This window comes from Lolium rigidum, chromosome 7 (genome assembly GCF_022539505.1).
Source record: "Lolium rigidum isolate FL_2022 chromosome 7, APGP_CSIRO_Lrig_0.1, whole genome shotgun sequence".
NCBI lineage: Eukaryota > Viridiplantae > Streptophyta > Magnoliopsida > Poales > Poaceae > Lolium > Lolium rigidum.
Genome location: NC_061514.1, coordinates 191,417,466 through 191,427,969, shown reverse-complemented (window position 1 = coordinate 191,427,969; position 10,504 = coordinate 191,417,466). Strand labels below are relative to the sequence as shown.

At 43.1% G+C, this 10,504-nt stretch overlaps 2 protein-coding genes across 3 annotated transcripts; both read left to right on the top strand.

Annotated features, from left to right (window-relative positions):
- Positions 1 to 491: 491 nt before the first annotated feature.
- Positions 492 to 5,737, top strand: LOC124674767 (probable tRNA (guanine(26)-N(2))-dimethyltransferase 1). Its single transcript, XM_047210823.1, has 11 exons — positions 492 to 799; positions 896 to 983; positions 1,074 to 1,195; positions 1,595 to 1,734; positions 3,256 to 3,328; positions 3,608 to 3,696; positions 3,787 to 3,892; positions 4,005 to 4,217; positions 4,828 to 5,022; positions 5,148 to 5,225; positions 5,329 to 5,737. Exons 1-11 carry the CDS (start codon positions 503 to 505, stop codon positions 5,608 to 5,610), a joined length of 1,683 nt encoding a protein of 560 aa, XP_047066779.1. The 5' UTR covers positions 492 to 502; the 3' UTR covers positions 5,611 to 5,737.
- A 2,493-nt stretch (positions 5,738 to 8,230) lies between these two features.
- LOC124676620 (dolichyl-diphosphooligosaccharide--protein glycosyltransferase subunit DAD1) lies at positions 8,231 to 10,201 on the top strand. 2 transcript variants are annotated; one of them, XM_047212661.1, is made up of 6 exons: positions 8,231 to 8,349; positions 8,572 to 8,686; positions 8,791 to 8,838; positions 9,457 to 9,544; positions 9,639 to 9,682; positions 9,773 to 10,201. In XM_047212661.1, the coding sequence occupies exons 2-6, from the start codon at positions 8,606 to 8,608 to the stop codon at positions 9,854 to 9,856; spliced, it is 345 nt and encodes a 114-aa protein (XP_047068617.1). In that variant the 5' UTR covers positions 8,231 to 8,349; positions 8,572 to 8,605; the 3' UTR covers positions 9,857 to 10,201. The 2 variants fall into 2 exon arrangements, with proteins under 2 accessions (XP_047068617.1, XP_047068618.1); XM_047212662.1 differs by lacking the exon at positions 8,231 to 8,349 and adding an exon at positions 8,361 to 8,454 and having other exon boundaries at positions 8,545 to 8,686.
- Positions 10,202 to 10,504: the final 303 nt, after the last annotated feature.

Here is a 10,504-nt window from a genome sequence, read left to right as displayed (position 1 = left end):
TTGCAGATGGCTCGGGCTTCAAATCCATTGCAGGGATTAGGTTTAGAAGCCATATTAATGTGCGAGATTTTAGTATGTATATGCTTCAGTTTTATCTCCATGGTGTGCCGATTTGGGCGGTGAGCATTATCGGAGCCACATAGGTAGGATCCTGATGGGGCATTTATGAAACGCCAAGCTGCATTGGGACGTTTTATCAAATTCGCCTTGTCGGGTTAGCATGAAATGCAAACTGGCAGTATGTTTTTTCTGCGGTTGTTTGTTGAGCAGAGATGATATGTAACCGCATAGTTGTGTGGCTCTTTCAGCTGAGTTGATTGATTTCTGTGAGTTTGTTTGGTGCTTGCAATTTATGTCAGGGGTAGTTTATAGAGAGGCGGGTGTTTTGTTCATGTAATGATTGATTTTGTTGAACAAGTTTATAGAGCCAATCTGTGTTGATTCATCACGAGTCTTTCTTTAATATCAAGTTTACTGCTCTTGTTAGGTCCATAATCGGGACATGTCCATTGCTATTCTAAGGACATTTGTAGACAAGCGCAAGGAAGAGCATGACGAGAAGATCAACAAAAAGAACAAAGCACGTCAACATGTCAGTCAGGATATTCCGCCTAGATCAGATGGAGATGGCACTTCAAGTGAACAACCCGCTTCCAGTAGCGTGGATGGTGAAATCAATGGTGATCATGGAAGGGAGCTACATTGGAGTGCAGACAAGGCAGAAGGCCCGCCAACTGAAACAACAGAGACACCTTCCTCGAAAAGAATAAGAGAACTCAATGCACCAATTGTTCTGGAGGTGAGGCCTTATAATATTTAATAAAGAGCTTATCTGCTGGTTTGCTATACTAGTGACATTTGATTATATTTATAATCAATTGAATAACAACTGCAGGCATTGGCTGCTTCTGGTTTAAGATCTCTGCGCTATGCCCGTGAAGTTGATGGACTTGGAAAGGTGGTTGCACTGGACAATGATGAAGGTCACTGACATGCTTGTTAAGTTGTTTTATAGATTTCTACTTGAGATCTAGACTACGAGTCTTGACTTTGTACACTTCTTCATTTTTCAGCATCTGTTGAAGCTTGCAAGAGAAATATTAAGTTCAATGGTAGTGCAGCTTCTGATAAAGTGGAAGCACACTTGGCTGATGCTCGAGTTTACATGCTTACTCATCCAAAAGAGTTTGACGTGGTAATGCTTTTTACAACTTATCTCTGTTTGTCACAGATGTCTCTTTGTCACCATTTGGACCTGCTGAGATCAGACAATCTAATTTAATCCAAGAACTTACCTATGACAATTTGATGGTTGTTTGTAATCAGCGTCACTCCTTGAATCAGCTGCATGGGCAATCTTTTCAGGATATATTCAGAATCATTTGTCGGAAAGTATGGCACACATGTGCTAATAGTAATCTGAGATAATGCACTTGGTAATAAGGGTGTAATTATATAGCTTGACTGTTTCAAGTTTGATTAAAAGCATAAATCAAACAATTTAATGTGTTCCCCATCTAACAGCCCTCATTAGCTTTCTTATTTTGTTACATGCTCATTAGCTTCCTTATGCTCTCATGTGCAATTTTTTTAGGTAGATCTCGACCCCTATGGATCACCTGCAATATTCCTTGACTCTGCTATACAAGCTGTTGCTGATGGAGGATTGTTGATGTGCACAGCCACTGACATGGCTGTCCTATGTGGGGCCAACGGTGAAGTTTGCTACTCTAAGTAAGTATTAGGTATTAGGGTGACAGGGCAACCAAGCCCTATCCTATTAAACAAGAGATAATGTGCCATTTATTAAGAGGATTTTATTAGTTACGAATAACATCTTATACTGTTAGGAAAGGATCAGTTAGTTGACATTAAATCCTAATGTTAGGGCCTAATCATCTCTACATAAAGAGGGGAGCCCCGCTCTCTGTGATCAAACAAACAATAAAATAAATAATCCTTTTCACAGTTTAGTTTCTCTCTCTATCCTAGTCTCATATAGACTATGATCTAGCGATCATAAGTTCATTACATCTGATGTTTGGTCCAACTGATGCAATGCCTTCAATGACTTCTGTGGAAACAGAGGTAACGACACCCTGTCTGAGCATGGACACAAGACCTTTGTGATAACTGCGATGAGCAGAATGTGTGGCCACCACTGTGCATGGTTGTTCTTCCTATGAGGTGGAGAATTTTGACGATGACAATGATGCTGAATTGATGGCGCACGGCCTGCCCTAGCACAGCAGGCACCTTTGGTGGTGGCAGGTATCCCTCTTGCGGTGACACCTGTCTAACGCTGGGGCTTCAGAAACGGTAGGGTCGCTGCCTCCTTTGCTTTGGGAGGTGGCAGCGACCATCTCAACGGCAATGATGCGTCTTGTGTAGGAAGCAGTGGCGCTAACTAACACGCTAATGATGCAGCTTACCGTGCAGAAACCGCATGCTACGGCGTGGGTACTCGGAACACGGGTGGCAACTCTGGTGCTTGTCTCTATATACCCTGGCCCATTATCTTCTTCCAGAGGACACCTGTTATCAGGCCCAGAACAGGAGCCCAAGTTGGGATAGTACGTTGGCTTCAATTGAGAGCTCTCACGTTATGCTGCAAGTACTGCCACAAAAGAGGTGGTGCAGCATTATTAACATTGAGGAAATAAATCGAACAGTTCAGCCTCAACACGTTTCTTCTGGTGCATGCACAAGAAGTGACAAGTCCATGGAGTTCCAGTGTGATACTGGGCTGGAATCTTGATCTCATGGAAACGTGGGTCTGATTCCTAAGAGGCCGGTGGTGTTAGGGGTTAGGATGAGGTGCAGCCAGCCCCATCCTAGCAAGCTAGAGATAATATCCAATTAATTAAGACTATCTTATTAGTTAAGAATAATATCTAATAAGAAAAACAAGCAAGTTTGGATAGGCTAGAGATAAAACCGAACAAAAACGTGTGGTAACCAAAGAGCGAAGGGAGAAAACGGTAGACAAAGTATATAAGAAAAGCAAATTAAGGGTCCGACACATGGATTGCTGATTTCTTCTGTATATGAAGAGAGGAGCCACTCCCTCCATGATTAAGCAATCAATCAAAGAAATTTTATCCTTTTTACAGTTTAGTTTCTCACTTGAGCCTAGTCTCATCTACTTTATGATCTACTGATCATAACAATAACTCAATAAGGACTATATTACTAGCCCCAAGATGAAAATTTGGACCAAGTATCGATTTTATGATCATCAATTCTGTCTTGCAGGTATGGTTCGTACCCAGTCAAAGGCAAGTATTGCCATGAAATGGCTCTGAGAATCCTGCTATCGTGTATTGAGGTATATAACAATGGTTAGCTGGTTACTGATGTAGTATTGTGTTTGTCCAAGTTGAACTCATTTAATGGTTTCATTACTCAGTAAAAGATAATGGTATGTTATTTTTAGATGATATCTTCACTCCGACACTAATTGGATCTGATGTGACAACCTATTACATTAACAGCTCCTAGTAAAACACTCACTAGTTTTCTAGCATATGATGTGGAACTTTGCAGCTGTTGTTTTTCTTGAGTTTTGAGATACCTTATCTCCCATTATATTCCTTTGTTGACACAGAGCCATGCAAATAGGTATAAGCGTTTTATCGTCCCAGTTCTCTCCGTTTTTATGGATTTTTATGTCCGTGTTTTTGTTCGAGTATTCACGTGAGTTCCCTCTTCTATGCTGTCATTTCTTTTGTTTAAGATTAAATTGTTCTACTTGTGGTTTGTCTAATTCCTAGATTTTGTGTGCAGTTCGGCAAGTGAAATAAAGAATGCTCCTCTTAAGCTTTCCTATGTATATCAGTGTGTGGGTTGTGATTCTTTCCATCTTCAATGTCTCGGGAGAACCATTACCAAGGTACACCTTTGGCAAACCATTTTATATAATCTCAAAATTATAGTTCGCCAACTATAGATCCATTGATCATTGATTGAGAGCCTTCTTATATCTTTTTTCTGGGGGTGTGAAGGGAAAGAGTGTGAAGTATGCACCTGGTATTGGTCCTGTTGTTCCTCAAAAGTGTAGCGATTGTGGGAAGAAATTTAATGTGGGTGGCCCGATATGGTCTGCTCCTATACATGATCAAGACTGGGTTCTTTCTACACTGGCAAATGTCAAAGCAATGAAGAATAAGTACCCTGCCTACAATAAGATTACTTCAGTTCTGACGACCGTATCTGAGGTATTGCTATTACTTTCTTGTTTGTTGCTGAAACTGTTATCTGGAGCATTTGTAGAATTTGTCTGTTAAGACTCTAAATGGGTTATTATTTTAACTTTCTTTTAAGATGAGCTATATCTTGAATTCTGTGAAAATGGTGATTATACATCTGTAACTCTTTTTGAGCTCCCCACCATATGCTCTGTTAACAAAATTATGAATACACTTCTTTAGAAGTACTCTCTCTGTTCAAAAGTAATTGAAGTTCTAGGTTTGTCCTAAGTCAAACTATCTTAACTTAGACCAAGTTTGTATAAAAAATACATCAACATCTACTACACTGTATTTTCATATTGTATTGATTTGATGTTTTATGTATTCACACACTTTCTTATAATATTGGTCAAACGTTTTTGTCGTAGGACAAACCTAGAAATTCAATTATTTTGGAACAGATGGAGTATCCATTTAATCAATTGGAATTAACTTCTTAGTCCGCATGGCCAGCATGGTCGTTCGAATGTTCAATTCATGTAATGTTGGGATGCTGCATAATGCATATCGTAGGAGATGTTTCTGTGTTTCTTGCCACCTTTACGTAATTTCAATTTATGTTATTCATGCAATGCAGGAGTTACACGATGTGCAGCTGTTTTTCAGTCAACACAACATTACTGGAACTGTCAAGTGCACTCCCCTATCTGCAGTTGTTTTCCGCTCTGCGGTTCTCAATGCTGGATATCGTATCTCTAGCACCCATGTGAACCCATTAGGACTAAAATCTGATGCCCCTTGGGATGTTATCTGGGACATCATGCGCTGCTGGGTAAATCTCATTAAACTCTTTTCCCTATGGTATTCTGATGACTGCATGTCTAGAATCCTTTTGTTGTCTTCCTGGATGGACCGGATAGTCTTCTTTCGATCTAATAGTGCAGTTCTTCTACCCAGGTGAGGTTACATCCAATAAAGGAACAACCACAAGACTCTGCAGGGACAATGATCCTTTCAAAATCTCCTAAACTGGAAGTATGGCACTGGTGCCCTTATATTCTTGCCTCTATTACGCTTTCTGCACCTGATTGAGGAAATGTATAACATTGATGGCTGTTGTATTACACTGGTTATGCAGGCAAACTTCTCCAGAGCAGTAGCTGCTGTCAGCAATGCTCAAGCAAAGAAGGTCAATCGGTTTCTTCCCAATCCTGAGCGGCATTGGGGCCCGAAAATTAGGGCTGGCAGGACGATCACAAGCAAGCATGCGTCTCTGCTGGGCCACGATGCCGTAAACGGTGCCATTTGCCAGAAAGACGGGAATGGTTTGGCGCTTGACAAGGCTGCTTCAGGAACTGAAGAAGAGGTCAGCACGACCGAAGAGAAGTGCAGCGATGATGAATGTGCCACGGTACCATGATTAGCGTGGTCGTGTCGAACTGATGTATGAAGTTACCATGTGGTTTCCTGCTGTTGTAGTGTGTATCAATTCAATAGGATTGATGTTTCTTCAAATGAATTTTGATAATGAAACTCCATATACACCATGTGCCTTATTGTCCAAAAAGTGGTTCAGAGCCACCATCCGGCCTCTTAACTGATCAGGGTGCACCAGCACTAGCTTGTTCTCCCTAAGGCATTGTTTAGAGCATCTCCAACCTGCGCGCTATATAGCGTGCGGTATATTAACCGCCGATTTACTGCGCGCGTAGGTGAAGTCGTTCCTCCAGCAGGCGCGGCAAACGGCACGGCGCTGCAAAAAATTTAGGGCGCGCGGGGTTTTGCGCAACCCGAGCGCCAAATGTGACGCGTCGGCTACAACGCGCGGCAACGCTCTGTGCACGCGCGAATACTCAACGGCTGGAAAATTCCCCCGGCGCCCGCGCCCTCATTTACCCACCGCTCCGCCGCCGGTCGATTCTGCCGCAGTCCCCGTTGCTGCTCGCGGTCGCGCCGTAGATCCGCCTCACCCGCGCGTCCTCCCGGCAGTAGCGGCCGCTCCGCCGCGCTGTACCAACCGCGCCGCCACGAACGAGGGGCCGTCGCCATGTCGTCGTCTTCGTCTTCGAGCTTGCTCACGACATGGCGCGACCATGATGCTCGCCGATTTGCTCGCAAGGTACGCACCTCCGCCGGCCGGCCTCTATGATTTTGCTCGCTGATTAGCTACTATAGTTAATTAGTCGTAGTTAATTTCATATGTATGTTTGTAGACTTCCTCATACGGATACATTTTATTTGTGAATTTTATATGGTTGTTTGATCTTATTTGATTCATACTTGTGTGTGTTTGTTGTTTGCGCCGCGTTGCGCGCTGCAAATGGAGCATCCGGCGGAGGTGCGTTTTTAGCGCACCAACGCGCGCTGCATTTTGGCGTGTCCGGCGGGGCAAAATTCGGTCCAGCGCGGCGGAAGGGAGGTTTAGCGCGCCGACTTTTAGCGCGCCTGTTGGAGATGCTCTTACTTCTCCGGTATTTTTCTTTCCAATGGATGTGGGGATGAGAAGGGATTTGGTGTTCACCTAATCCCCTCAAATACTCTTCCCCAAAGATACACTAGTATGATGGAGAGTTTTTAGTTTAGACAAAAAAAATATGGTGATGGAGGGGGTGGGAGGGGATACCTCGGGATTATTTCGTTTAAAACCGAAGAAGTAAACGGACAAGTGGGAATTTTATGGGATACGAAATAATCTCCTCCGTTCCCCCTAAATACACTAAAAGTAAACAAAAACAAGACATAATTGCACCAACCACCTACTGTATCTCATACCATCAGGTACTTGAAGACACAAACCTTCTCCTGCATAAGTATGTTGTTTTGTGGTCCACAATAAACAGTGACTTCCATTTTTTTTTCATCCGCTGCGCACTAGTGAGTAATGAGGCAGCGCTGGGGCATTTTAGAATTTCTTTTTCATCTTTTTTAGGGACATTTCTTTTTGGACACGTCTAGTGAGCGGCTGCATGCCCGTTAGTTATTCTGAGCGTCATACTAAAATGGAAAGTGCTCACACGGAAAGATGTGTACAGCTGTCAAAAAAGGTAGGCTAGCTGATATCACTTTGTTGTTTTGAAAAAGCTGTAACTTTTAAACCGTGCGGCGAAATTACAATCCGTTTTCACTTTTAGAATCCGAACGACGAGAGCTTCGAAACTAGACCACTTTTTCATATGTTTCGACGCAATTTTTTAACAAGCAACTTTGATGCACGACAGAGCAACTTTGTTGTGCGGAAAAACAATTTTGATATGCGGCAAAGCAACTTTGGTGTGTAACAAAAACACTTGATTCACAACGATGGTAGGCTTCACAACAGTTGCAGCAACAACTCCTAATGTTACTCTACAGAACACTAAAATTGCTCGGTCGGGTACCAAAGTTGCTCGCATGACACTAAAAATTGCTCGGTCGGGCGCGAAAGTTGCTCTGCAGGGTTCAAAAACTGCGTCGCCGGGCACCAAAGTTGCTCTGCAGGGCACTTAAGTTGCTTCGTCACACGTTGAAATTGCTCCCATGGACACCAAAATTATTGTCGGGCACCAAAGTTGTGTCTTCGTGTACCAAAAAATGTACATGTTCGTTGCACACTAAAGTTGCTTTGTCGCACACCAAAATTGGTTTGCTGCACAATAAAGTTGCTTTGCCGCGTATCAAAGTTGCTTGTTAAAAAATTCGTCGAAGCATATGAAAATGTGGTCTACTTTCGAAGCTCTCGTCATGGGGATTTTAGTGGTGAAAACGAATTGTAATTTCGTCGCACGGTTTAAAAGTTATAGTTTTTTTTAAAATGACACATGATATCAGCTACAGCTAGCCTACCATTGTGTGCCCGGGAAATCCATCCGGCACGCGGCCGCCCGTAAGATTTCAGGTTTCTTTTTTAGCTTTTTTTGCATAATTTCTTTTTCAGCTAGAGCAAGCAAAAAAAAAAAAAACTGTGTGCTATTCTCACCTCGTCTCAGGCGGGCCTGTGCGAAACAAATGAGCTCTCAAGTCACGGCCCACTGCGGAAACGAATACCCCCGACCGTGAACAGATCGCGTTACGGTCTCTCGATCCCTTCCGCCTCCGTCGAGTTGAGCGGCGGCGCTGGTGACGGTGGAGCGGCCTCGACTTCACGAGCAGCGGCGGCCATCGATCCCCTTCCCCGCTTCAGGTACTGCTCATTCTCCGGAACCTCACGCCATCGTCTGCTCGCCGGCGCTCTCACCCTCTCCCTTGTCGTCCACCACCTCTGCTCCCAGATCAGTTGCAGCATACAGAATACTTATATTTTTCCACTTCCAATTTCCGATGTATGCACGTCGGCTGCTAGGTTTTGATCTACCACGGTGCGAGAGAATCTGATCGGGAATTGTTTTTGTTTCTTACTGGCTAGCTCAAAGCGTTCTGAGGGCGCAAGGTTTGCGAGGATGCCGAAGGCCGCGGCGGATGCCAAGCTCCTCATCCAGTCCCTAACCAAGGCCTATGCTGCCACGCCCACAAATCTCAAGGTAATTACCGTTAATTCTATCCCCCTCGCCCTCAATCGTATTTGTTACCACCTGTGGGCTGTGGCCACTAGCCGATTGCTGATCATGTCCTCATATGTCTGCAGATCATTGACCTGTATGTGCTTTTTGCTGTGGCGACCGCCCTTGTTCAGGTAACTTTCAATGCCGAGGATATATTGTTTAGGATGGAGGAGTTGAATTCTTATTTGAACCTACATTTTTCAAGAAAAAAATCATACAGAGAGGGTTGTGATATTATTATATTGATTGTTCTAGTATATCATGAAGATTTAGCCACATTTTTCGGTTCTGAATAGGAACAGGGTTTCAACTTGCAAAAAAACTGCTTTACCTACTACCTAGCCATCTGACAACCAAATTGGTGTATGTGTAATGTTCATGGATTACTAAACAACTGTATGCCCCTCAATGTCTGATTTGAAAGACAGAAAGTGCTAGCCCTTGTTTTCTACTTCCTCCGTTGGGAAATAAGTGTGGCATATTTGTCTAGATTCGTATGTATCTGCACACTAATTATGTCTAGATATATGCGAATGTAGACAAATCTGCGGTGGTTATTTCCCAACGGAGGGAGTAGGTTGATATAGTGTGTCCTAGCTAGATTCTTAGGCTCAGTGCAAGTTTCTTGTAAGCGACTATGCATTATAGCCTTGTGTTCAACTTAATTAAGTCGTGAGTCTTCTGTGCACAGTTACAAAACGCCGAGGCATTTGCAAACTATTTAAGTGCTCCCTATTGTGGCAAAACAGGTTGTTTACATGGGAATAGTTGGGTCATTTCCCTTCAACTCTTTCCTCTCTGGTGTCCTGTCATGCATAGGAACTGCAGTGCTTGCTGGTAGGAATTTCTTACCCCCCACCCCCCTCTTGATACTGTTTACCGTTCCTTGAGTCCTTGGGTGCATGAGATACAACTGTCCACGTTTTTGCAGTGTGCCTCCGTATTCAAGTCAACAAGGACAACAAGGAATTCAAGGTACTCTACTTTCATTGTTAGTGTTATTTTCTGCAATTGCCTGTTCTTTGGATTCCAGCATAACATTCTGTGTCAAAATATTATCTGCAGGATCTTCCTCCAGAAAGAGCCTTTGCAGATTTTGTCCTGTGCAATCTTGTGCTCCACCTTGTGATCATGAACTTCCTCGGATAAGAAACTGTCCTATAAGCTATCGAGATTTTGTAGTGCCCTAATGTTTGACACTGTAGTTATGTTGGATATTCATGTGGTATCACACACTATCTATGTAATCCCAGAGTTTCTCTATGAACTATAAGAGTTTGGTGGATTTAGTGTTACCAATGTAAGAACATGAGAACTTACTTTCTTTTGAGGCAGTGAAGACTGGAAAGATAACTCAATATTATCATTCTTCTTTACTGTTCAAGCTATTAGAGAAAATTTGATTACCCTGATGGCCTCAGTGGCTCAGTGACTTGGGTCTAATGAACCATGAATTCAGTATCGGTTACTCTGTATGGATCGTATTTGCTATTCTACCTTTCCTCTGAGGGCTCACAGAGTTCTGTTTTGTGATGAAGATGCATGTTCCTTCTTTCAGGAGGGCTTCCTCTTGTTTATCTTGTAGGAGGATGTTCAGTGATCTTGTCACTCATAATCGTGGGACACTACTTTCTTCCCAGGAAAATCATCATAATCACCCCCTTTCGAGTGTTCAGTTTCCACATGATGATTTGGTGCAGTTATGTGTGTTGAGATAGAGAATGATCTTTAAGTTTTCGTGTGTATATATGTGTTTGGGAGAACCGTTGCCAAGGTACACCTTTTTGTGCCTAACTG

Bases quoted from the DNA above. Each gene is read 5' to 3' on its own strand.
- LOC124674767 (XM_047210823.1), top strand. From the start codon at position 503: ATGTCCATTGCTATTCTAAGGACATTTGTAGACAAGCGCAAGGAAGAG. The intron at 3,329-3,607 runs GTATATAACAAT...TTGTTGACACAG, and splicing joins TCCTGCTATCGTGTATTGAG to AGCCATGCAAATAGGTATAA. The intron at 3,893-4,004 runs GTACACCTTTGG...GGGGGTGTGAAG, and splicing joins TCGGGAGAACCATTACCAAG to GGAAAGAGTGTGAAGTATGC.
- LOC124676620 (XM_047212661.1), top strand. From the start codon at position 8,606: ATGCCGAAGGCCGCGGCGGATGCCAAGCTCCTCATCCAGTCCCTAACC. The intron at 8,687-8,790 runs GTAATTACCGTT...ATATGTCTGCAG, and splicing joins CCACGCCCACAAATCTCAAG to ATCATTGACCTGTATGTGCT. The intron at 8,839-9,456 runs GTAACTTTCAAT...GTGGCAAAACAG, and splicing joins TGGCGACCGCCCTTGTTCAG to GTTGTTTACATGGGAATAGT.